At 42.3% G+C, this 27,910-nt stretch overlaps 1 protein-coding gene and 1 long non-coding RNA gene across 4 annotated transcripts in view; one reads left to right on the plus strand and one right to left on the minus strand.

The window, feature by feature from the left end:
• Positions 1–6,759: 6,759 nt before the first annotated feature.
• PELI1 (pellino E3 ubiquitin protein ligase 1) overlaps positions 6,760–27,910 on the minus strand; it is a 43,124-nt gene continuing 21,973 nt past the window's right edge. For 2 of the 3 annotated variants that reach the window (XM_035321759.1, XM_035321757.1), the window contains 6 exons: positions 14,032–14,176; positions 12,829–12,958; positions 11,136–11,237; positions 8,937–9,134; positions 8,645–8,833; positions 6,760–7,687 (listed from right to left, as the gene is read on the minus strand). In XM_035321759.1, the coding sequence (XP_035177650.1) occupies positions 7,121–7,687; positions 8,645–8,833; positions 8,937–9,134; positions 11,136–11,237; positions 12,829–12,958; positions 14,032–14,102 (1,257 nt within the window). In that variant the 5' untranslated portion in view covers positions 14,103–14,176 and the 3' untranslated portion in view covers positions 6,760–7,120. Of the gene's footprint in view, positions 7,688–8,644; positions 8,834–8,936; positions 9,135–11,135; positions 11,238–12,828; positions 12,959–14,031; positions 14,177–23,676; positions 23,836–27,910 lie in introns of those variants that run through there. The other variant, XM_035321760.1, reaches the window with a different exon arrangement.
• Positions 11,646–27,875, plus strand: LOC118164315. Its single transcript, XR_004749436.1, has 3 exons — positions 11,646–11,775; positions 16,418–16,420; positions 27,865–27,875. It is a non-coding gene; the product is annotated as an uncharacterized LOC118164315 (long non-coding RNA).

The raw sequence follows: 27,910 nt of genomic DNA on the forward strand, positions 1-27,910 counted from the left end.
CCTACAGCGCATGACAGCAAGCTGCAGTTTTTAGCTTTGCATCTAGGCGAGTTTAGAATATTGCTGCATGCATTTGTTTTGTTTCAAATCTTCTGGGATCAGCTAAAAATATTATTTTGGAGAGATGAGGGAATGGAAGCACTACAAGCTTCGCGTTCATTCAGCTCTTAGACTACAGCCAACCAAACAGAACGGCGCAGGTAGGTGCCAGCTGTAAGGTGATCACATTAAAAGGTTATTTGAAAGGTGTCAGCGGACTGAGACGTGGCAGGTGCTGGGACAGACTCTGTGAGGTCTGAGCATGAAAGCAGCAGATCCCCTCAGCCCAGAAAGGCAACGCCAGGCTCCCCACAAGACACATCCTTCAGGTGGCTGTTTCCCAGGAGCACAGGAAAGCAATCACTCTTACCTTACTCTTTGCCATCTCCCATTTCCAGCATTATTCAGGAGAGACTGAAGGGAAACCCTGTCTGGGCTGAAGAACAGATAACGAAAGCCAACAACAAAAGGACGTTTTGCAGAGCCTGAATCCAGCCAATGTTGTTTAGTGCATTAAAAGAAATCTCGTATTTCAATTAAAAAATTATAACCACAGTGACTGCAACTGAGAAACTGTAAGATGAAGCAGCTGCAGAGAAAAGTGAAACTTAATTTTTCTTTGGCTGAAGCAGAAACGAATGCAAGGACAAAGGCAATGTCTTGTTTATAAGATAAGCAGGCAGGATGATCTTGGGAATTGCTAGTAAGGAATACACACAAGGAAGCTTTTTCCCAGGCGATTTAACTCTGTGCTGCACTTTCATCTACTGTCTGAATAAGTGAATTATTTCCTCTCTCCCCTCCTTGTGCTGCTCATGCTTAATGCAAGCACGCTCACAGGGAATCCCTAGGAGTACATCGTGTGCTGTGCAAGTGCTTTGGAGGGAAGCCTTTTAATGAAACCTTTCCACTAGGAAGAGGAAAAATAGACAATCCTGGTGCGCGTACAAGTTATAACTCCAAAGGCTTCTACTCGTCGTGTTTCTGAAGCCAGCAGCCCTCCAGTAGTGATCTCAGAGCAGAGCTGTTACTGTATACGTAGCCACGGCAGAGGAAGGGAAACAGAGCAAATTAATAATTCACTCCTGCCTCAGAGCTGTTTAGTTTCCACAGAAGTGACACTAAATCAGCAAAAGCATTCAAAATAAAAACATTACAGTATTGCAGGCGTTGCCAAATTACGAAGGTTGCCTCTGCCAGCAGCAAAGCACCTCTGTGTGCTCCGTGAGGTCCTTCACACCCACGCAGAGGCTGCGAGGTGGCTCAGGCCCTGCCTTCCCTTCTGCGCGGTGGCACCGGCTCCTTGCAGGGATGGCAGAAGCATTTGCTGGTGCCTTCACTGCTGCTCACAGCCCCTTACCTTGCCCCAAACTTGTCCTTACCAGCAGTGAGGCAGAAACTAGGGTGCTGCTAGTGCTGGTACCCGTCTGCAAGGACAGCTGGGCACGCTAGCGGGAAATTGTGAGTGGCATGTACAAGGTGAATGGGAAACGGTTATTCGCTGCATCCTGTCATACGAGAAACTGGGTTTTAAGCAAAGCGGTCATGCACCAAGGCTCAAAACAAACAGAAGGCATTTCATAGGGTGTAGATGAGCCGCTGGAAACCTTGTTGCAAGAGCTACTGGCCCTGGAAGCCCATTTGAGCTGAGTTGTCTTCATGTTAAAGGCAGAAAAATCCAGGGATGCCAACTCTTACTCAAAAAGCCTGAGCCACAGCTTGTACAAGGCTTGGGCAGCATCACATCCGCTTGCCCCATTCTTATCCCCCCCGGCACATGTATACCTCCACCACGGGAAAGGAAAATGGCCTGGATAGACCTTGCTTGACAAAGGAACAGTTTTCCTGGACCCAAATGATTATCTGTGCCTTAAGACCCAGGGGACAAGTGTCAGGTCCTGGGGCCTTCCCGAGGGGGCAGCCTCTCTTTTCCCCTTGCATTCAGTGGCGCTGTGGCCTTCAGTGCTTGATGCTGTGCCTGCGTGGCAGGGGCCACAACAGCGGTGACACACACACTGTGGTGCTGAGAATGGTACTCAGGCACAGAAGAGCTGCAGTAAATAAGGTAAGAGCCAGCAGCTTTTTCCAGCTGACACATTAAGGTCCATCCCCTTGCTCTCCCTGGACTCACTTGACTTTCGTTCCCATTCTCCCTTCACTTTTTAACCCTGTCTGTGGTTTCCCGGTGCTCCTCTCCACCAGACCCCTCCCCAGCTGCCCGCCACCGTCTATTTTTGCCCTGTGATTCCTCCCCCTGCACACCCTGTGACCGTTCCCCTGCTGCTCTGCATGGCAGCAGCCAAGCTGCACAGCGATCCTGGGGGCGGCTGGGGCCAGGGAGTGGGCAGGGAGCTGCTGGCTGCCAGCGCTGGCACTTCGCCTCCGTTACTCATCTCCCCCCCAGCTCAGCCTCAGGTGATGCAGCCTGAGCTGGTGCCGAAGCTGATCCCACACAAGCTAGAGCCCAGAAAGCCGAGCAGGCTTTTTCTGTGAAGTCACCTGCTTGCTGCAGCCCTGAAGGACCATATCACAGCGCTGCAGGGAGAACAGGCAGCAGCTCCCACGGGGACCATGGCAGGAACATGAACGTTCAGGCATGGAACTTAGGATACAAATGCACATCCCCAGCTACCTCTGAGAGCTTTGCTGCTACCCAGCTCGTCTGGAGCACCGGGTTGCTTCTCGTGCAACAAGCACAGGCAGCGTTTTCCTGGCTCAGCTCAAGTCACTGGGTCTGTTTCCATGGGATACCACCTCAGAAGCCAGTTCCACACGCTGCTGTTCACAGCAAGGGCAAGGAAACAGGGCCCGAGCTCTTATTGCCACCTGGGAAGGGGCAGCAGGAAGGGGCAGGCTCGCTGCTGGCTCCAGCAGACGCATCTCCCCAAAGAGCCCCCGGCACACTCACTGCTCCCGCAGATCTTTCACAGGATGCATGACTGTGTATCTAAGCGATCTCCTCCAGCCATAAAGGAGCCTTCAAAGCTGCATTTCAATCTGCCAGAAAATTCAACAGCAGCCACGCTTAATCCATTTTGAAAGACGGAGTGCAGGCAGGTAACTGCAGGCATCCCAATAGCTTTATCCCGCAAAAACTATTGCTAGAATCGGACCAGGACAGTGTCTCTCGGTTCAGAAAGAGATAAAGCATGCCCCAGGAGGGTCATGACGAGATTTGCAGAGCACCTCCAAGTGCAGCAGGAGGACTGTCAGGGTGACTTCACATCACGAAACCTTTTGGGAGGCAGGCCTCATTCCTGCAGGTATAACAAGCCTGGCGCAGACAGAATTAGAAAACCTCATCCCCAGCCCGCACCACGTGTCTTGGCCACACCACGCACCCGTTGTGCTGCTCAAAACTGGTGGCTGAGTCAGCCACGGGAACATCGCTCCGTAGGTGCCCGACTACCCACAGCCTTCCCAGGGAAAGCCCCCAACCATCTCCCAGTCGCCATGCTTCTGCCTGCCCTGAGTCAACGCACCGAGGGCTGTCCTGCTTCTGCTTTGGAAACAAAAGGCCTTCTGTGGCCAGCTGCTGCACCAAGCTGCTGCTTTTTACCATATTAAATCCATGCAACTTCCTACAGATGAAAGCCAGTCAGCTCATTAAGTAACACGCCTTACACAGCGCACAAAGAACTGCGCAGAGCACAGCGCTGCTGCACAAACCAACTGCAGAAAGATACTTGCCGATTTCCAGTTGCACTTCTGCAGAGTTCCACAAAACTCCAAGGGCAGAAAAAGGCCTGCATTCACCTCCTTTCCATGCGCATTCCTCCGTCAGCTCCACGTACCTGCAGTGATCGCCGAGGGAACAGTTGCGTCCTGTTTGCCAGTTGCATCATCAACGCCTCTTCCCATTTGAGCACGTCTTTGAAAGCGGGTTAAGGCCACAGATTTCATTTGGGGCTGGTTATTGAGTACAAGGGCCTGATTTTGGCTAAGCAAGCAGAGCTGTAATCATCTCACAGCCAGCAGCGGCTCATCCCCTCGCACTTCTCTCAGCTCCACATCTGTCCAGAACAAAAGGCCTTAAAGTTCAAGGTGATTTAGTCAGTTGTTTGTGTTAAAGGGATTATTTTACCTTTAATCTGGCATTCATTTTAGAGTTTATAGAGCATATGACCTTCTGTTTAAATTGTTTATTAAAGAACAGAAGCCCAGAGGGGAGCTCAAATAGGGAACCACAGTCAAAGCTACTGCTTTTAGTCAGCTTGCACGTTTTATGGAAATTGTTCCTCAGCCTACTCAACCACTGCTGTCCTGCTTTCAACAGTGGGGTTTCAGTGTCTCAGGGTTTTGAATGCCCGTGTTCTGCCCATTTAAAGACAGGATTAATAAGCCCACCTTGGGTCAAGGAAAACATGCAACAGGCAATGCGTGGCAGAGCACAGGGCTCTGGGTTGTCTTGCCTTAGCATAATGCTACCCAGAGAAACAGCTGGTTCTGCTGAGACCACACATTCTTCTGCAGTGTTCCTTTTTTAGTGAAGGGATGAAATATAATGGAAGCATTAAAAAAAAATCAACAGGGTGCAGGCTTAGTGATGGCTGTGTGTTGGGCACGAACTGCTCTTCATTCCCTCTCCAGCTGAAGTTTTGTGTACCCAGTGGCAACAGCACTGCTGGCTCCATGCTGTGCCTCCAACACAGGGTGCGTACGCTGCTTTTGGTGCTTACTACAGTCCAATTCTCAATCTGTTTTCACAGTTCATCTCTACATTACTCATCCTGCTTGGTAGCTTTCATCATTTCCTTTTCTGGCTTTTCACATCCCTGCATTCAGCAAGATCACAAACAGAGAAGATGTGTCAATCTGATTGTGTGGACGATGAAATCAAGAGCTCCTGAAGTTTTGTAAGAGTCCAGCCATCTGGCTGAAGTTTTTGCTTACATTTCATTAATTGTAACCTACCCAGGGAAAAGATAATTTAACGACATCCATTTGAGCAACCACCTTGCCTTTGCTAGTGTAGAGTTAAACAGAAAACACAGTGAAAGGTCACATCCAATGACCAGGTTAACATACAAACTCTTCAGTTATTTTTTGTGAACTTAATCCGCATGTGCAGAACACATACCTCAAGTGACGGAAGAGTCATCTCCGACCACCTCTCCCATCTCTTGGAAACAAAGCAACAGACAATCCCAGAATCTCTATTTTTGAAAAGTGTTTACTCACATAGTTTGAATAAATTAATTTGCAAATAAAAATTAAAACTACAGTATAATATAGCTTGAATAAAATGATTAGAACAACTACAATACAGGGGTTTCTTGCTGCATAAGTTTCATTACTTAATGCATATAATCTGGAAAATGTCAAAATCAGTTATATTTCTATGAAAAGGGAGTAACAGCAGTTACTTGTACATGACAGCTAACTGAAATTATAATACAGATTTCCTGACACATGCATTTCCTGAGTGAACCAAACAATATATATAATTTCTTTTTAAAAATGGAGAAACAATTGACAGTCAAAGCAAATAATTCATGACATCTAAGCAACATAGGTCTCTTTTTAAACCAAGAAGTTTAGAACAGCTTTGAAAAGGAAAATTAAAGCTACGCTATAAAGTACAGAAATTTGCTACTGTCAATTATACAGTACATATTTAAAAAAAAAAGTATGAAGCTGGCCCAAAAAAGCTCAACTCAATCCTAAAAAAAAGTCAGATTGTGTATTTGCCATGAAGCACGGTGGGTTAGCAGCAAAGCTGGATGTAGTGCACTGGCCTTTTCTGGTGGATACAGAAGGAAGGGTAGGGAAAGGAGAGCGCAGAGACCACTAGCCAGAGCCTGCCACCCCAAGAGCAGACTGCACGCAAACTTCCCATGCTGCGGTCTGCGAGTCCAGCCCAGGCCCAACTCAAGCTCTTCCCTAACAGATTGCCAATTGTGTCAAGTGCACGAAGACACTAGGATGCAGGGGTGCATCCAGGAGGTACCGGGCTTCTACTTTGTTCCAGGGGAGGCCGAGGTGAGCGTCTGCGCCGAGCTCCTTCCTCGGAGCAGCATAAAGGCAAGCACATGAAGCCTGTGGCTCCCATGCTTGAATGTGCCAGTTTGCAGCAGGCCAGATGAAGGCAGGAGGTGCGACTGACAACCCTTTCACGAGCTGTAAAATCACCACGGCCACTCCACAAACTGCTCCCCACACACATGGCGTGGGCACATCCACCTCTCCCTGCCTCCCCAACCAGCAAGGAACAAAGTGAGCCTCAGGTTTGTTAATGGTTAAACATTGGAAAACCCTCACAAATGTCACTAATGCTAAATAAAGATGTGTTAGCATGAAGGGAGGAAAAAACCCTTAATCTAGACTAAGTTGCATATTCAAAGAGTCTGGTAAATATTTTCTTCATAACCAGATTGTAAGTACAGTCCTACCAAAAAGACAGTTTTAAGAAGTCCTTCTTAGCTACCTTTCACATGGTTAAAGCACACCTTTATGCCATAATTTGCATTAGCTTTGTTTAAAAAGCATTTTAACTATTCTAAGAACTCAGTACTGCAGATTAAAAAAGATTTTTCTACCATTTCCATCTCACATCCTTCTCCATCCAGAGCTACTCTACACATCCAATTGCTGGATGTAACACACTATGACCATGCTACTCTACACATCCTACATATATTTCAATAATAAAGATAAATAGAAAAGAGTTAATATACACATTATATTTTACAATGTTTGCATCCAAGCTGTAAACTAATGTTTTTTGAACTATTTACCCTCCATATACAAAAAGAAACAACTTTCAAACACTGTGGGCATGTGATTCAAAACCACTGAACGGAAGGCATTTAAATTCACTCTGGAACACTCCTTTCAGCTCTTCAGAAGCAGTTATTAACTAAAGAAAAGCAGGACTTCTCCCCTCCTACCCCTGTTTCTTCCATTTCCAGACTTTTCTCGATAGAGAGGGATTTAGCTGTCATAACAAAAAAAAAAAAAAAAAAAAAAATTCTTCATCGTAATGCAAACCAGCAAAGCCCAGAGAATACGAAAAACAGTTGGTTTAAAAATCAGTATCGCTTAGCTTATTAGATTACTGCAGTCCTTGGTTACACATGTGTTAGTCGAGAGGTCCTTGGAAAATCAGTCTGATGTAACCTTGCTCACCAGCCAGCTGATGTGCGCAGAACGGACAGGCTGCATGAAAAGTGTGAGTACCATGAGGAAGAGGAATTTGGGACCAATAAGCAGTTGTCTTTTCTGAGCACACGTGTCCACACGGGCTGAAGGCATGGGTTGGAGGTCCTGCATCCACATAAAATCCAGCTTCACATCCAAGCCACAGAGGCACATAGGGGCCGACAGAACGGCACATGGGACACTCTCGATCCTTGCCGTCTCTCTCCTCTTTATTTCCCCAGTTGTGATAGCCGTGGACGTGGCCACAGTTCAGGTACACCCACGGCTGCTTTTCGTCTACAACATCTTTTCTCTTCATGCTGGGAAATGCTAAGGTGTTAAACCCCACAGGACACTGGGGCCTTGCCGCGTTTATTTCCTGTCTCAGCGCCTCCAGGTGCTTGACAGTGGGAGTGCGTGAAAGCCCCTCTGCAGTGCGCCACAGCAACGTTGCTCCACACAGGTCGATTAGAGAGCCATCCTGGAGTTGGTTCGTTTCGTTTTCAACCTTGTGGTGGACAGAGGAAGAGAAAGAGGTGCCATCTGACATTATCTGAAGAGTAACATATGGCACTTTCATAATAGAAATTTGCCAGGAAGACCCAAAGTTTCAAGCAGCTACCAAGTATGCCGTAGAAGTCAGCCATAGAACCCAGTGCCATCTCCTTTGTCTTTTAAATAAAACTTCTTAGGAGACTGACATAAGATTAAGACCATGAAAAGCTCCCATCCACCATTTCTCTTCTCAGCTCCTTCCCTATAATGCTGCCAGATATGCTACTTGATATGCATCAAGGAAGAATGGCACAGCGCAAGGCCTGTTGAGTCCTCCTCCATCGTATTGTATTTTATTTACACACACCCCTCTACACAAGGCTTTCTTCTCCCCAGAAAGAATGAGCTCCTGGCATTCCTAGCTAACTGCACTAGTAAATAAGTATTCCTGCTGCGTTTCCTTTTGTTAAGAGACCCCAAGTCATACCAAAATGAATCATCTCCTCAAAGTGTCACCAGTGCTTTGGAAACATGAGGAAGGGAAAAAACTCAGGACACCAGAGAGATGGATATCCAGGTGTATAGGCATGTGTTAATAAAACTAGTTATTCTTTTAAAAAGTGAAAATGGGAAAACTTTAGAAGCATAAACTCAAAAGGGAGAACCAGGAAAATGCCCTTTACATCATCCACATAACTATCATATCTCTCAGAAGAGCATACTAGACTGGCAACTCAGTTTAGGAGAGCAGCCTAGATCTGCAGTTAACTACGGAGATAACCTGTCAGTTATTCAGGCTGAGCAAGAACCTTTCACGTACAAACATAGACACAGAAGTTGGTGCAGCTAATTACAGAGGTGACAAATGCACTGAATGAGGCAGATTCTGGCCCGTTTATGCCCAAGCTGTATCACTTGTGGATGTAGCCATTTTAAACATGGTACACAAAATGTTAGTCCTCACTCTTACCATTTTTCCTCTCTGCTGAGCCGATCTGGTTTCACGGAGGCTGAACACGTTCCCACACACAGATATCTCTCTCCACACCCCTGGCTTGGAGTCCTCTGTAAATCCATTACGGGGATGCATAACAAGAACTCCATTTGTGGTTAGCCCATCCATTTGCCCATCTGATGTCTTCCACTTCGCAGCCTTCTCCTAGAGAAAGGACAGTGACAACTTCTAATTTTGCTCAAGTAGAGATATAAATTAGTTCTAAAACAAGCCTGCATCGATCTGGGAAAACAAAGAGTTCCCTTACCCCAAGGAAGATGTTCTTCGAGGAGTCAAATCCTGCAGCATATATCCTCGCAGTAAAAGGAGGGTTACGTTCACATATGATTCTGCAGGCAAACCTTGATATAGTGCTCTGCACAGACTGTGTATCTGAATTACTCTGACTTCCAGGAACCGTATCTGTCACAACGAAGTCTATAGGACTCTCTGTTGATCGACCGATCTGCAAAAAGGGATACAAAATATGTTTAGAAGTTTGCCTCTATGTCTAGCAATGTTCAAGCCTAAAGCATTTAAAAGTGATCAAGAAAACATCATGACATTCCCCTCTGAAGCATTTCCCTCCACCAATCTAAATTTAGTTTTCTAAAGCCTAATCTGAATTGATGAGTTATTCCACCTCCATGTGATCAAAGTTATTCTGAAGGCTGAGTACAGCCAAGCAAAGGAAGGAGAAATAAAAAGATGTAATTAAGTCAATTTTGAGAAGATTTCCCATTGAAGGTCTTCTCATCAGAAAGGTTAGAACGAGGTCAGCTGGACCGGCTGCAGCAGTGCCGAAACAGCTGGGAACAGCAGTTAGATGGAAAAAAAAGCGGTATTCAGTCACTTTGCATGCCCAGAATATTCTGAGCAACACCAGACTAGGGAAAGACTATCCAGAGATTACACGAGCTGACTTTCCAGCTCCAGTGGGGCACCAAGAAACAGCACATCTGTCAGGACAGACCAGGTACAAGATGGTTGCAGCAGGGGTGATGGTGGTGTTACATTGGTATGCACAACACACAAAAAATCTGGTTGTAAGCAGATGTTGCGTTCTTGTTAAGATGTTCTTAAAAAAAACAGGCTGCAAAGTAGATGGGCCTTATTTTCCGGTTGTATGGAAGAGAATGAGCTCTGCAGTCCTGTACAACTCTACTGGTCCTAATGAAGTTGCATGCATTTGACTGCTTTTCCAGTCATCTTGACCTTCCCTTTACAAAGTAAATAGAAGTTAAATCCCTGTTCCAAACATCCTCACAGCCAGGTTTAAAGCCCACTTGTATATTTGTACCTTTCGCTCATTTCCAGAGCTCTCAATAAGCTCTTAAACCATAGATGGTTATATTAAGACTGATTAACTGCTAGGAAGAAGAACCAGGGCCTGAGGTGGTTTTTAGTGAAGGCTAGAGAGCTCTCATGAGACTGAAACTGCTTTGTCAAAATGTTTTTCTGTGTTGTTTTTTTTTTCTTAAGCAGGATAACCCATCAGTACACATGGATTGCCACTGGCAGTTTTAGAGCAGCATACATGCCATAGCTTGCCTGAAGAGAGAACACTTACACAAGCAATAGCTTACGCTGCAGTTAGTTTGTTACAGCCCTTTTGCTCTGTTGTAGATATCTGCAGTTGCATAGCAGCTTCCTCACCACATACCAACACCTCTTAACTCCTTAAATCCTGCCATGTCGTCACAGCTAAATGCTGTGACAGCAAAATTCCTTTCCATACATTAGGTACAATGAAAATCAATGCAGCCTCAGTCCAGGAATCAGAAGAAACAAAACACACAAGAAAACCCATAACAAAACCCTTCCTTTTGAGAAAAACAGGAAATAATAAGTACAAGATATGAGTGAACATCACAGCTGTACATGCATTTGTGGTTCCTTTGCTTACACACAGGAACTCCAGCGAAGGTCTGAACTGACAGCACATCTTAACTGGGCCTCCTCTCTCAGTGTTACCAACACCTTTAACTTATTTCATGGTTTGCTTAAAGGAGTCAGGGGAGTCATATTAGCTGTGTTAAAAGCTTTTCTATATTTTCACATTGCATTTCTTTTACCCTGTCTCCTACTGGCTGATCCCAAATCCCTTCATAAATACTGGAAGCAAAGTTCCAAATGCTTCAGAGAACTCTGTACTTTATTATTCATTTTGCAAGGAGGGACTAGAGACAGGTTCAGAGACTTGCAGTCAAAGGCAAAACCATAATCCCGTACATTAGTCACAAAAACAGCTTTCGCCTGACCAAGTAAGCCTAAGAAGAGATGCACAGATATACAGCTTTGTTCATGTGACGGCCTTGGGAACAAACAGGATTAAACATCTCTGAAAAGTGAAGTGCAGAAAGTGACACATGTGAACTTCCACATCTGAGAAAAGCGTGCTCAGAGAATGTCTCATTAGAAACCACCACAAGCATGAATACTTTCAGATGTCATTTACTTCACATACCTGGAACATATCTGTGTTGCTGTCATGGGTATATTCAACTACTACTGTCTGGGCCCGAGACAAAGTGTAAGAGATGCTGTGTTGGTCCTTATTACTTATTGCCTATGGGAAAAAAACACAAATTATTGAACCAGTGAACAGAACTACTGAACACAGCAGCGAAGCAGACAGCATAACCAGGCTCTTGTTCTGCTCAATGAACATATTAAGTCAGATGCTCATTAGTGACACACCTGTAGTTAAACTTCACAAAAACCAGTCCTGGCCATTAAAAAAAGCTGCACAATTGATTCAGCAACAGACCAAACTGGTCTCTTTACCGCACGCTGCAACAAAGTACACGTAACCAAGACAGATCATTAGTCATGCTTGGTATTAAAGCACAGCTGGCCTTGACACAAAGAATAAAACAACCCAGGGCAAAGGCTAAAACTGATTGGAACACCTTCGTAGCCTTCTCAGCCTGAACTTCTCAACGGCAAAATGACAAAAAAAAACTTAGGGACTTCGTTCTAAAGGAAAGATCTGAGTACATACTCAAATCACTGATTAATAAGCTATGTGGACAAAAATGTAACAAGTAGTTGGCAAACAGGGTAATAGGGAGAAACTCAGCACAGGTTGCACAAGTTGTAGCAAAGTAACCTAGGTTTCAGTTAGTCTTGACTTTCATTCTAGAGACTTATGCCATGCCTCACATGCGAAACTAAATTCACCTGCTAGGAACTGAACAAAAAAACATTTATAAAGTGCTTCTAAATAGCACTTGTTATTTGAAGATCATAAAGAATTAACAAAAATTAGTGTTCTTTTCACAGATGGCCTACAGGTGTAATGCTAAGTACATAATGCTACAGTAAATTCAGTCAGCAAAACGGGTATGATTTGAAAATATTTTTTATGCCATTTCCCGAATTTAGGAATCAATATTCCAAGGTGTCCAAGTACTTAGAGAGTCAAACACTTAACAGTGCTGTATTTGTTGAAGGACCTAGATATTCTTTAATTCCATTGGTTTTAGTAGAAGTGACCCACTTCTCACTGAATATTATTGCACACACATGAATCACTACAATAAAGAAGTATTTCATAGTTATACCTTACCTACAATAGCCTTAGCTTTGACATGAAATACAACTCAGCTTCAAGATTTAAGGCTTTCCTTCATTTCTTCTTACTGGGAACCCTGAATTTGATTACCAGCCATACAAAACGTGCCCTGCCAAACCCACCCGTACTCATCTCTGGGGAACTCCTACCCACTGGGCTGAGTATCAAGTGCACACAGCTTTGATAAATCTATTTCAAAGTCAGCTTCAAGTGAAGCAAGCTTGGTCTTAAAGCATGAATGAGTGTGAAAACAGGAAGTCTAGAACAGATGTTTGTAGCAAATTTGGAAGGAAAAAAAAAGTTTTACATGACTAACCTGTACCCTTGAACATTCACATTTCAAAAAACAAACGTTTTCCTTTCTGTACATGGAAAGGACTGGGCACTGGATTTGTTTTGCTGAATGGTTTCTCACTAACCCCGACTATTACCAAAAATCCTTGGATAAACATGAACCATTCTTTTCACAGCCAGAATTTCATACTTTTTACATCATTTTATCTCAGCTTAACAGCACTGATTTCACTGAACATTTTAGACAGCACCAAGAGAAGTAAGACTGAACTACACAAATCAAGCTTACCTTTGCTGCTTGCGGAGTACAGGCAATATGCACAGTGCTAGGTTTCACCCCGTTTGCCTTGGGCCTTTTAAATAAAGCAAACCTACTTTTTCTTCTTCCTCTATCTCCATTTGGGAGAGACCCATTGTACCTATCAAAAAGGACAGCAAAAGAATAAAGTCCATCTTCCTGTATTACCTAGCTTCTCACAAGGTACAGACCCCCCAGAAAAAAATTCTAAGTACAAAGCCTTTGTAATTCATACAATATTGATAAGTTACATACTTCCTATTAGTTGCGTCTATTTAAATCCAATAATTGGTAAACACAATACTGAAACATGCCCACAGAACTACAGCATATATGCCCAAAGCTTGCAGAACAAGGAATACTATCTAGATTAATCTCAAAGTTACTATCAACAAGCAGAAGAGACTTGGGCTACAAACAAGAAAACAAGTAAGGTTATATGCTTATCTGTAGCTTCATCTCTAAATTGTGTGTTCACACTGTAAATGAAAGACCATAAATACTCACCAAACCTGGTAGAGAACTACCATTTCTGAGAATTTTAGTTGAAGTGAAAACCCAGAAAAAATAGACATGCTGTCCTCTGAGGCTTCAATTTAATCCATCAGAAAACCCTCAGACTCTCACTTTGAACATGTCAACATAAACAGACCAGCCAGCAAATTTGCTTTCTTAGTAGTTTCTGTTTGAACTTTGGTATTAGAGTCAGCTACCACATTCTTGAACACTATTGTATTAGTCATCCACCTAGGCCCAACCTGGAATCGATTTGGAAACCTTTCACAAAGTGGCTCCCTTCGTCATGAAACGACTACCTGGGATGAACGAGAGCTGAAAATAAACTTACATCTGACTCTCCTGTTTACAGCCCTACCTCCATGCTCACAAAAAGGTGCAGTGCATTTTTCCAATATAACACATTACGTGTGTCACCTGGTTGCTGCTGAAAAAGATAACCATCCCTCTACCTCCTCCCTCAGCCAGGGATTCTAGCCCCTTCCTTACGTGAGACCAGCTACCAAAGAAAAGCTGAATAACTTGCTTTTAGCTATATGCTTGCTAGATACAACGGAAAAGGAGTTTGAATGAGAGGCAGCATGATCACCTCTCACAGCAACCTGCAGTTTAACTGCTGTAAGTGCACTCTGAAATTCTACCTTCATTCTCACTGCCAACACACACACAAACACTTACCCTAATACGATCAATTCACCATACTTGACTGGTGCTTTTGATGGATGATTTTCTTGATCAGGAGAAAACATGAGCTTAGCTAATGACTTCTTCTCAAATTTCAGGTCTCTGATCAAGAGTTGTGGCACGCTTTTTTCATTATTTCCTGTAAAAACAAAGTGACATGTAAGGGGCACTGAAATACGTCAATTATACAAACCTGCACATTTATCTTTTGTTCTTCCTGAACTGACAGAGTCCAGATATAGTATTTTCTACCTGGTGCTTTTCCAAATTTTGGTTTTGTCTGAAATAACTTTAAACAGATCACACGTATAAAGACTCATCAAAAAAATACAAGTACACTTACAGAATTCCCATACAACCTTGATAAAACATCCAGTTTTCCTTCATGCTAGTTTTAACTATAAATGGTATATAGCTTATCATTTTTGGTTCATCTATCGAGAAATAGAGCCTGACATGTATCAAATTTAAAGAAAAAACAAGACCAGCACATTATAACCACAGAGGTATAAGTTTTCATGGAAAGTATGTGATTCAGAGCTTTCCAAAAGTGTTCTGGATCTGCAGATTGGAGGAATTTGTATGACAACTGGATATTGAGTCCACCGTATGACTTCGGGACATGCCATGTGATCTCTCTATTTAACCAGAGACAGAAGTGATACAAACAGCTGTTTGAACCAGACCTCCTGTAGGAATTGCCAATAATTCTTACTGGGAATGGTCTTTCAGAATTCAACTTTTGGTCCTACTTTTGCTTGGAGGAGCAGTTCCCACTAGTATTCCGTATAGCTTCTCATTAGTAACACTTCCAGATTCTGACCCACCCAACCCATCTCTGACCTTCCTGCAGAGCCTACCCAGCACAGCACATGCTTCATAAAGAACAAAGCTGATGCTAGCCTGTTTGAGCTTGCCATTAACAGAAACAAGACAGTTCCCTCAGTTCTTTCAGATAAGTTTTCATACTGACTCAGAAAACTGTTAAGCTTTTTAGTTCTGTACTTTCAGTACTGATTGTTAATATTCTACCTTCTGCTCAAATAAACATTTTTGGCCCACATAACATTTCTTGTAACCTGTCACCAACTTTGATCACAAATACAATGTTGTATCTCTATTTTCTTCTACATAGAAGTAGATATCAAGCAGAAAACACATCACTGTGCAGATTTTATCTGCCCCTCACATATACCCTAACAGAGAAAAGGATGCAGCAGTCTGACATCTTGCTCACATTTGCTCAGAAGCTGGTACAAAGATACTTTTACTGACCTGATCTCTACCCTCTCGCTTCTCTTTGTTTCACCAGAGAGGAGCTTGGCCCTCAACAACCCTTCTCAATCCATCAAATTCTTATTCAGCATAGATATGTTGATCCACACCTGCAGTCGGCCCACAATATTATCTTAAAATTCAGTACGTTTCCTCATGCCTTCTTGTGTGCTGCCCCATGTATTTAGGGGAGCTTCACACAAATACACCTGAGGACATCTTATTGTCCTTCAAACTTTTGCTCTGATGACCACACAACACAGCCAGGGGACTGAACTGAAACCTTTATTTTCACCCTTCATTCTTCTCTCAGTTTTTTTTTCTCCTTTGCTCTCAAGTCTGAATAGTATGGATTTTAAAGTTGCCTGAAATAAGAAAGTAAGCGAAGACTGTCCTTCTGTTCAGCACATGTAACATTATCACAAGCATGTCCTGAACCATTGCTGTGCATTGTAGTAAGCTTGACCTGCACAACAGTACTGTGGCAGGTCCGTGTCCTGCCTGCACTATGTTTTCGCTATGTAAGAAGCGGTATGCTTTTTCACTGGACAGCTATCCTGCTTCAAGCCTTAGGGTATCCATCATTTAGTTGGTGCAAAAACTGCCTTACACTGATCCAATGGCCCCTATCTATCACCCATGAATAGCAATAACAGCACATGAGAAAGTAAAGTAGTTTAGTTTGCTCCAAAGCCTTTCTTGTTTGCTGATTCGTGTAGTAGTAAGTTAACTGGGCATGGCCAGGGTATTTCCTGTTGCAGGTAAAGCCCAAAGTTTTGCCTCTAAAAGTATAAAATTGAAAAGAAAAAAACCCAAAACAACCAACCAACCAAAAAAAAAAACAAAAAACCAACCAAACAAAAAAAACCTTACATGAAATTTGGCCTTAAAACTTCTATTCATGCCTGTAGACATAACACCATGAAGTAGAGATTGTCCCATTTGATAAACTTAGCTCCACATGAACTGAGTTCACAATTTTTGTTTGACCTGGCCACCTGGGGCCTTCTGTGCCTCCTGGCATCACAGCCCTCATGGAGCACCACCCGCTGGCCACTGCATTTCATGTGCTGTGCTTTGTGTTTCTTTGCCAAGGTGCACGAAGGTTGTCCTTTGAATTGGTGTTTAAGAAATGATAAAAACTGCTATGAAATCTGTAACACCAGCTATGAGGAAATCGCATGGGAGTAGTAAATACCATGACATTGTAAAAGAAAAAAGATTTGAGTAACACCCACCCTACACTATGACGTTTGAAAAAAGAGCTAATCGACTCACCCAGAGAAGGGTGAAGGCATCAAAAATAACTAAGCTTTGCCATTAGTACAAAAAAGGCTTGGCATAACTTCCTCTCTCATCATCCAAGTGAACAATGTCATGGAAAGCTAAAAAATAAGAATAGAAAAATACATCTCCTAGTCAGCTTCTGATCCTCTTCAAAACTAATTACACATGAACAATTAAGGGAGACTCTACTTTAAAGCATCACCTGAACAGGTGGCTAGCGACCTCTTAAGAGATGACTGAACAGAAACCAAAAAAGAAGCCAACAGTTTCACGTGACAGACATCAGCAGTACATGTTAACTAGAAAGTCTTAATACAAGAAGAAATGTCCAGCATCTAATGCTCAGCTCCTCTGTAATACTTTTGTTGCTGTTGTTAAATAAATCCAGACAAGTTTATTTTGGGAGCTGCACATATGATGCAAACCCACTTACTTGACTTAATGAAGGTTCAAGAAATAGAAGTCTAGAGCTACCTCTAGTAAAACAGCTTGCTTCTACGTTTTCAAACGCATAGCTTTAATGTTTGAACTTGATTTTTTAAAAATGTCTCAGAACCTTTATGAGATGCACACATCACTTTTACAACCATTAACACCCAGAAGCTTCAGTTCAAGCATGTATCAAAATCAGAGCCCTTAAAAAATGCAGTGTTGTACATGCTTTTTCTCTCACATTATGATCTCCCTGATGTACCATACCCAAAAGGAAGAGACTTCTTTTCTCCCTCTCAAAGGAAATAAATGCTGATCGTATTCTTCCAGTGAGGTTCCAAAGACTACTCCAAGCACAACGTTATGTCTGCAAATAAAACTTACTGGAGAGGAGTCTGCTGGGCCATGGATAACAGCCCCACTGCTGAAACAGAGCGGGAAGCAGATCTTTTAAAGCTGGATACAGTATTTAAGAACTTATGGAAGGACATGCTCTTGAGTTCATAGGGAAGAACCACTGAGTTATAGAATGGGTCTTTTCTTGTTACAGAATGACCTGCCTGATTTTTATTTCTAGCATACTACGGTAGAATTCTTCCAAGTGTTAGGAAAGGCTGATTAAATACATTTAAAAGTCAACTAGGTGCTGTAGAGCCAGGATACAACTGAGCAACTGGCCACTTGAACTGAACGCTTCTAATCCAGCTTTTTGCTGTGACCATTCCTTTTGCAGCAGTATCTCCATCGGTGGACTGGGCTTCACTGATGTAGTCTCAGAACAACAGACTATTCTGAAAGTCCTTCCATTCCTTTGAACACTGATGAGGAATAAGGTGTTAACTACAAGATCCCACCCCATCCTATATTCTTTCAAAATCACGTAAAAAAAAATTCACCTCAAGACCTCTGCTTCTGCTACAAAGAAGAGACTAAAGCTTGAAAACCCTTCCCTGTGAACAGTCCCATATTATATAACTGAGCAGATCTTGTGAGTAAAGCAACTGGCACACAGAGAAAACAGTTTCAGAAAGGCATTCCTTGAGCTTGTAAGAAGTGCTGCTCACTGAGCACAACTTTGCTGTTAGCACAACAACATGATGGGTACCAGTTAGCATAGTGCAGTCTCAAAATAGGAAACTGGAAAAGGAAGAAGTCATGAACAATACCGTTTTATTCTTATGACTGGTTCCTCCGGAGCCAGTAGAAAGATCATGGAAGGTAACTTGCACAATACCCTCATGTGTAACTGTTTTGAGGGAGCGGAAAGAGATGACATTTAAACTGAAGAACTATTTTAAATTCTATTTAGGAGTGAAAACCCGGTTTCCTACAAGCCTTCTTGTTCTTAAATACTAAGTTGAGTCACAGAAGGCAAAGATTACGATGGCTGAAAGAAAGCTGCAGATTTCTGAGTACATCTGTGTAGGATTGCCCCCTCTCCTGTCACATTCGAACGCTAGTCAGAATCTGGAGGCAGATGATTCTCTGGGAAGACCTAGCAAGCCATGTGTTGCTGCAGCATGTAACAATGAATGGACTCACTCACGGAGCACTGCAAATCTGACATGCTTTCAGTTGTTTCGTGACATAAACATACGTTAGCTCTAGTCAAACCGAACATCAGGATCTGACCTATTTGTCTTCCTTTTCTTGCTATCCCCCAAGGTTTAAGTCTGGGCACATGAAAACAGTGTTTTCATGCTTCATGGCAGATATAAGTTTAAGAGGCTTTCTGCTTTCACTTAACATGCCACTTCCAGTGGGGGACCCAGAGATATAATGAATTTTGGTTGAATTATCAGCTTTAGTTTACCAGCCATCCTCAATTGTTCCACTGTTTTTCTCTGATCATGAGACTAGTCACACGTCTTTACTGGCTCCTACAGAAAGTCTTCAGGTCTTGTTTGCACTGGGGCACAGCACCTAGTGAATAAGCTTGCTATTTAGAAGACTAAGTACAGCTTTCAGAATTGAAGCAAGAATAGCAGTATCTTAATGGTTAAAATGGGGCAGGGGGAGGGGAGAACATAAATTCAATGAGCCCAAGCAGAGATTCATTAAACACTCTGCTGTGAGCTAAAAATACTAGAATAAAAGTCTCTTTGTAATAAATTACCATCATTTTCTAAACACAGAGCCAGCATTATAGGCTGTTAGCAACTGTAACTAGTGCCAGACTAGCCCTTTTCTAAAATACTGCATTAAAAAAACACTTTTCACTGTATAAAAAGAAGTCCTCTGTCAATGAGTAAATTAAAATAAAAATATGCTGATTCAGATGCAGAAAAAGGATATTTTTCCATTTTTATAATATTACTTTATAGTCTATATTTCCATATTCTAGGGTTTGGATTTTTATTTATTTTTTGCTTACAGAAATAAAGCACAAGATAGCTTGCCTACTGACGTTTTTATACAATTTGCTATTTGCAGTTCTCTATTTACAACCCTTGCAACACCTCGTCTCTTCACTCAGCAATTCTGCTTTAAGTCAGGGAGGATATGGACAAAATAGAACCCAGCTCTTCTCACAGGTATGCAGGAACAGAATAAGTGGCAACAAACAAGCTGCAACACAGAAAATCCTGATTATCTCTTATGGGAAAAAATTCAGAACAGCTGCGGGATCTCCATTCCTAGAGATGCTCAGACTTCAGCTGCACATAGCCCTGAACAACCTGATCTAAGCCTGTCCCAGTGAGCAGAGGGACTGGACCAGACAGCCTCCCAACCTAAGTTATTCTAGGACTGAAATTCTTTTTCAGGAAGCCCAACGCCATTTTAAGAATAAACTGAAATACATACATGAGGTGCACTTTTGATCAGTTAGATGCGTATCATGAGCAACTCCAAAAGAAAACATCTGACCCTCCCCAGACATGTTACTGTAATACAGAGCTTTATTTAGATATAAAGCACCATATTGTTCTTCAAAAGATTTCATATTGAATAGTGCCACTACCTGACTAAACACAGTTAGGACTCAAGTTCACCAGCATCCATTTACACATTTAAGCTCTTTAGCACTCGTACCAATTTTCACTAGGCAACCTTGTGACTGCAAGATGGGAAACCAAACCCTTCTGAGCACATACACAGTATTTCAGTACTGCATATTCTCTCCTATGGTTACATCTTACCCTTCAGAGATGAAATCTTCACTTTCAGATTTAAAGGACTAGAATATCAAAGTTAAGGTAACCACAAGAAAAAAACCTGTGTGGAATACTAGTCTCTCAAGATGAAGGTATTTGCAAGAGTGAAAGAAGGAAGAAGCAATAAATAAGCAGAGAGAAGTTAAAAATAAATGTAATTCGCAGCTGACCACCTCCTTGCTTGATTAGAAGTCCTGATCAAGCCCAAGTTGCTGGATTTGGGAACACAATTGGTAAAACATAAGCACAGTAGTTTACAGCACTGCACACTTATGAAGTAACTGGAGTGGTAGCACATTTTGGAAGGTGGATGACTGTGTAAGAACCACTTAAAGATACCCTTTTTCTCAATCTTGAAACATTGGTACCTTCATAGGTTGTCATGTTCTGAAGTGCCTGTTTTGTGCAGAGATGTAATTGTAGTTCGCATTAGTGTCACTCAGTTGATACTGATGTTACTGCTGATCCACATGGGTGTAAGCAACAAGGAATCAGCTCCTTGCATCACCACAGTTTTGAAGGCAGAGACAAAGATTGGGAAATCACTTTCTTCTCCTTGATGGTTAAACCAGCACTGGAAAGTTATTCTCCTTTAACTGTCTTTCTGAAAGCTTCTTCTGTTAAAATTGATTTACTGGAGTGATTGCCTGGTAGAGCATGCAAGTCACAGAAGAGTGTTGCGTGTTTTCATCCTTCACCCAAGTTCTAGTTAAAAATAAGCTCATGTTTCCTTCACACACATACCTGGAACTTTAGGTTCAGCACGTTTTTATCTTCCACTTCCGAGATTAGTCAGATTCTGTCTACAGCTTGCATCCTTCACCGCAGATGCATGGGAAAGGTATAGCAAAACAGCTGTTAAGTATTCAAGCTGTGCTGTCACTTCAGATCAGCAGTGCTACTTTTCCTCCTCTACAGGAGGATAATTAATTTTCCCCTCCTTTCTAGAAAAGGGAGTATTTCGGCATCTAAAAAAGTACAGAATTAGCCTTGAGAATGCTGAAATTTAGCTAAGCTTTTAGGTTTTGTATGTCTTATTCTTTCCTTAGTCTATACTGTTTGCCTTTTCTTTTATAAACTCTGAATAAGCTTAGTCATCTGCTATATACATGAAAGTGTCTTATGATATGGAAGTACTGAAAATAAGACAACAAGGCCAAACACTGAAATGAGCAGCCTCTCCGGCACAGGATACCAAGCACAAAACAATGCAAACAACTATCTGCTTCTGTGCCTTGAGAACATCTGTAAGATCCCAATAGAGGAGTTTTTCATTCTTAAACAGAATGAAAGCATCTTTTTATCAGGGGCATCTGTCATTGGTAGGCTGGTAATCCTGGAAACATATCATTCAAGAATTTTAGCACACAAAAAAAAAAAAAGCATGTTGCCTATAAACACTTTCAAAGGGGCATTAACTTGACATGCAAGAGCAAGTCTACTGCTTTGCACCAAGACTACAGCTAACCCTTTCCAGTGTAAGAAACAGCAGTTTTAGTTGCGTTGGCATCCAGTGTGCTGCTTCAAGTCTGGTTTCAGTCGCAGAGGCAAATCTGAGCAGCTCTTAGCAATTTTATGAAGCTTGGGAACAATGCCGTGAGGACAAGCATCTTTGTTCAGGAAAACATTTTAGAGGAAGACTTATAATAGAAGTGCCTACATGAAAATTTGTACTTCATGGCAGTACTCAAAAATAGCATTCCTTTTCAGAAGATGGAAAATCCTTCTACGCACAGGGCCTGATTCCAATCAGACTTCTGCTGCCTTCACTTCTGTTATTCTGAACTGCCATTGATGGGATCAGAGCAGGGCCAGGCATATTAAAACTGAAAGAGTTACATAACAGCTAATGATCCACCCTAGCAGATTGACAAAAATCAATTCTGAAAATATTCTCTTAAAAAAAAAAAAAAATCCAACATTTTCAGTTACGAAAAGTAACAGCTGATCATCCCCTGAGGAAACCACGATATCCTCCTACAGATTATAAATGATGTAATTCAGACTGTGTGTGGGAAGCCGAAAACATTTGTCTTTTAGCACAGGGTGGCTATTTTAAAGCTGTCACTGCAATATTATCCATAACCTTAATTAGCTGAGAAAAAAGTTTTCACCAGTTAAACTGTCACATTTCCACGCACACTTACCACCCATGCCCACCAAGTCAGCTTTCAGATATATCAGTGACAAAACGTACAACCTCATACAAGGTAAAGCTAACTGGTTGTTTTTAAACTTTACTTTTTTTTTAAAAAAAAACAAAAACCTGAAGCACTAGAGCAAATCACTACAGTTTGCGTTTGCTGAATTAGCTAAACGATGAGGCCAGTGGGAAGTAATTCAAACAAGCTCCTTACAAAGATTAATTTGCAACTTTATACGCCAGTTTTTGGTTGTATTTGCACTGAGACTGTTACTACAAACTATTTAAGAGCTTTTATTTCATACTCAAATTTTCAGCTAAAGATTATTTATATAAGCTGTAATTATGAAGCCATAAAAAAGTATAACAGGTATGCTGATAACACAACATTATCCGTTCATTAAACATGGCACTACCTTTTTATATCTTTATGGAGTGCCTTGTGAAAGCAGAATCAGGAAAACAAACTTGTACAATGGTGGTACAAAGTGCCAAAAGGAAGGGCTAATTTTCTGACAGAGAACTCTGCAGTCAGGATCCTTTAAAATTATACTCTTTTCTGCCTTCAGACAAATTACACAGTATTGCCTCAAAAATAAGCAATCCCAACGTTCATTGCAATTCAGTGAGAGAATCACAACTTCCATATACACATGGAAAGTATACACCAAAATACAGGCATTTTATTTTTAAAAGGGCCATTACACAAATAGATGGAGCTTTTTATGCTTTCATTACCGAGCACAGGGAAATCTACTGTGTGATGCACCTGAAGTAGAATACAGAGCTGAGAACCCTGTACTTACAGAAAACCACAATGACTTCTTGTTCTGCAGACCTGAACATTACCGTTTTGTTTTCTGAGCTTCTGACTTCCTGACGAGGCAGTTTATGTACCAAAGTATCAAATGAACAGATGTTTGTATTACGCTCAGGCTTTTTGACACAGCATATTATATCATCTTGCACAAATAAGAGTTATAATTACATTTAAACCGCTTTTGGTTTAGACAACTGTAATATTTAACAGCTCTATGAGAAATTCCCCTTGGTATGATTCATTAGATAATGCTGACAGCTTCAAGGCATCTTGCTCTGCACACTAAAAATGAGAAGCGACCGACTTCTTGTGAACAAGATGCATTTAGTGTATTGTGCACTTCACATGTCTCTTCTTATTTGAGGTGGGAAAGCAGCCTGCAAACATGCCGCCTGTTCTCAGATTTCCCTTCAGCCATATCACTGAACTTCCAACTTCTTACTAAAAAATGTGACCGAGGAGGCTTTTATAAAGACTGAAACAGTGCAACATTAGGACATAAAAACGATGGCATGCAGAGCACTTACCGGTATCTTTCTGTTCTCTGATTATTTCTTCTCTACACTGTAGAGAAGAAAAAGCTTTCAGTCCTGTTTAAGAGACACGAAATCCACCACTTCCTTTAAATCCCAGCAACTGCCAGACTGAGTGCCTCTGCCGTGTGCTTTTACTTAAGCAGCAGGGAACGCATTCTGACTAACCGGGGGCTGGCTCTGCCTTACGTAAGCTAGGTAAACACCACCACGCTGCGCACCATTGGCTGAAGTCACAGCCTGCATCCTGCTTGCCGTGCCATAAATTCATCAATCTCTGGCCCCAAAAAGGAAAAAAGGAAGTAGAGGGTGTGTTGAAAGCTATCCTGCAGCCCAGATCCCCAGCAGTTCTTCGGTTTAGGCTCGCAGAGAGACACTGTGCTATTTCCTTGTCAGCTCCTCTTACATAACTGTACCCATGCAGGCTATACCTTTTTTCTTTTTATTTAAATCATCACTTATTAGCCCAGCTAGCCTTCCTCACCTCCCACACAAGAAGTGATTTCTTAATACAGTAAGAATTAAAACAGCAGAAAGCCTTCAGGTATTGCGAGCCCTGTTTTCACTAATACTGTAGAGCTGGACACAATACACCTGCAGACACCACCTGAGTAGAGCTGCTTTTATATACTGGAATCACTTGGCCAGAGTTGCTATAGCATCTTATTTCTACAGGATGCACATTCGGAAAGGTAACTCTGCATGCGCTAGACCAGGTTCTCATTTTGTATTCCACTGCGATTGAAATAAACTAACCCACTGGCTTGATGCAGTTGTTTAAATGCCTGAGCCATAAAATGGTGATCGAGTTACCACAGCTTCCAAGTTACCGCCTCATGGAACTGATCACGCAAATGTTTGTCTGCCACAAGCAAGATACAATGCTGTAGTTTAACATTTACATCAGGTCTTACACTGCAATTGTAATGGGCCAAGCAGTTGCGCATGGTTACCCTGGCTCTAGTGACGCACGCTCAGGCTGACATTCGACATCCCCAAATTCTGCACTTGGCTGTAGAGCTGTCATTTCTGCTGCTCTTTCCTACAGATAGCACTGCTTGCCACCTCAGTTTTGCAAACACAGCTTCACGGCTTGATTTCCTTGATCTGGTTCACATTGAAGCTGTCCATGCTTTTGAAGTCGTTTTACCTGCTCAGTTGTTTTTCGGACGGATCTGTTTCCCAACTGAGCTCGCAGCATGGCAGTGCAAAGAGCTGTACCAGCAGAACTGAAGGCTCCTGATTACACAGCAGCACTCAAAGCTAAGCACTGGCAAACTAGCTTCTTGTTCATAATGCTGTAATGCAGCGTAAGTTGCAACTCCACATCGGTAAGCTTCACTGCTGAGAATGAGGTTAATGCTTACATTTTTTTCCTCTCTCCTCAAACTACTCCACAGCTAATCTTCTCCGAAGTAATACTGTCAGGCTGTGCTGTTACATCACCTTGTCACCTGAAAAACTGAACTACAGAACTCCTTGCCATAGGATATTCTTGGTAATAAAACTGCATAGAGGCTCAAAGACACCACACACACCATCGTAGCTTACTAAGCACACAGATACTACTTTGCTCCACAGAAGTAACTGAGCTGCAACCACTGAACACTGAGGAGCACTTTGGAGAAGCACTGATGTGCAAATCCATCATTCCACTCCTCTCCAGGCTTCCACTTCTGGCTACCATGCTACTTAATATTGATCTGAGATGGTATGGTCATTATCACAGCTGTTGGATTACTCAGCTGAGAAGGTGGTTAGAAAAAAAAATACCAAATCAATATACACAAACCCCAACTATTTTAACCCAAATCTTTTTTTAAATCTGTTTGTGTTTATTCTGTGAACCTGCTGCACCAAAGCTAGTGAGATCAGAACCTTCTGAATCTATCTCATCAGTAAAGCCAGACACTCATCAAGCCACATCTTGAGATTCAAGTTTGGTCTTCCTCCCTGTCAAAATCAACACCCTCACTCTACTGTCACACAAGCCTCGCTTTTCCACTGATAATCAGTATGGCACCTTTCATTGTGGTAGAAGAGTTGCCTAATCCCACTTCCCCCATCACCTTCAAGTCCTCTACATTTTGCCCTGGCCTAAACAAGGTTAATAGTTTTAATCTTGTCTTAATCAGGACTTGAAAATGAAAAAAAATAAGCATCGGGACTATCAGTATCACTTACCATACAGGTACATCAATAAAAGTACAAAAGGTGCTCTGTATCAGTGCATACCCCGTGTTGGAAGGGACCCACAAGGATCATCAGGTCTCACTCCTGGCTCCATACAGGAGCGCCCAGAACTGGCACAGTGCTAAGTGACACTGGCATCAACACTTTGAGGTTGCAGTACTTTTCCCACAGCGGTCCTAATACTCACGTCGCACTGTTTAAGAAGTGTTCAGTCTAAAAACCAGATTTAAGATTAATTGGCTTCTAAGAGTTTCTTCTTCTACAAGCTTTATTTTATTTGTTTTACAGCTGCCGCTGTTTAGAACCCAAGTTAATAAACCCATGGATTCCTGTATTCTGCAGTCACATAAGTTGCAGAATGAGCAGCTGCTTAGATGTACCTTCTACTTGTCCAACCTGGCTTCCCACAGGAAACAATCCTCACCCCTACATCCCACATGCTTCCATAACAGAGACCCACAGTATTCTGAAGGGTAGTCTTCTGCTAGCAGACAAATATACTTCATAATCCCCTTTCAATAGCTAACCATGCCCCCATCTTAAAGCAGGGTTCCTTTGGGTTTACTTTGGACCTAGCACACAAAGTGGCTGTCAGATGAAATACAGTTTCCATGCCTCTGCTTATCCACTCTGTTCTTGACTTTTATTAAGAGGAAGGTTTAATGGTTTCTATTGCACGTAAGAATGGCAGTCTGCCTCAAGGAGTAAAAGCAAATGCCTTGAGTGTGCTCTCACTAGGCAAGCTACCTGACTTTTCCCTGATCAGCGATGCTGTCAACCATGCTAGACTAAAACAATGAAATCTGTAGCCCAAGATATCGCTGCTAATTTCATGAAGTGATGCTTAACTGCAGGGGAGGTTCTTTCCTTGAAGTTGTTAAAGAAATAAAGGGCTGTATCGTCATGTTCTTCTATCTGACTCACGAGCAGATGCTGTTCAGTTTGATATAATTACGTGATTCCACATGACATTCAAAATGAGCTTTTAAGAGGAATGCATTTCTAGCTGTATCAGTTAAAAAGACAGACTCGCAGATATGGACAAAGGGTGATGTTACGTCCTCTTCTGTGTGGACAGCTGAGAAATCCGAGTTGCAAATTCCTCATCCTAGAGTTCCCCTGATCAGTACACTAATGCTAAGCTTCAAGAGACATTTTAAACACGTGCCTGTTGATAAATGTATTTAATGAAACAGGCAGGGAGATGAATAAAGACCCAAATACAGGATAAGTGTTTAAAATCGCTGCACATAGGGTGTGGTAGAAGAGACTAAAGAACACGAATAGCAAAACCTTAGTAGAACAGGATCTGTAACAGTCCCAAGGGGAAATACACTCAGCACTGAATGCCAAACATGCACTATACACTATCTTAACTCCATTTCCCACCAGGTCAGTGGCAGAACTCTGATCAAAGCCAATGATACCCAGGAAAAGGCAGATCTGCTGCATCAGAAAGTGCTGATTCTATTATGGGGTTCCCAGAGGTCTAGCCCAGGGTGTACTGGGGGAGAAGAAAGGATGGCAGATTACCGACTTGCCAGCCCCATTAACCTTTCATTGTGTTACATCGCGTGTAATCCCTGTGCAAGGAGTTCCCATGTTATACAGTTAATAAAGTCATACTACAGTGTTTTAAGGAGATTATGGGGTGAAAGCAGCCTGAAGCCAAGAACATGCTAATTAGAGTATACAATAGAAATGTTAATCAAGTAATCTGCAGGAAGAGGAGGAGGGAAGGAAATGACCTAATTCCCTGCACCACTGTGTGGTGCCTAATAGCAAGAAGAAAATTCTTGTAAGGGTCAAGCAAACAAAGGTCCATTGTTATAGTTAGAGCTTTTAGAGAAGAATGCTTTGCTGTATCTCAAGTTGCTGTAACATGAAGAGTAGATGGTACAACTTCATGAACTCTTCTACACCGACCACTTCTGGAAGGGGTTGGAGAAGCTAATTAGATTTGCAGGAGAGTCGAATGAAATAAAGTAGAATCTCAATTTCTTAAGGCACAGCAAACTTTCCTTCAAAAGGTTTC

This window comes from Oxyura jamaicensis, chromosome 3 (assembly GCF_011077185.1).
Source record: "Oxyura jamaicensis isolate SHBP4307 breed ruddy duck chromosome 3, BPBGC_Ojam_1.0, whole genome shotgun sequence".
In the NCBI taxonomy this organism is placed as follows: domain Eukaryota; kingdom Metazoa; phylum Chordata; class Aves; order Anseriformes; family Anatidae; genus Oxyura; species Oxyura jamaicensis.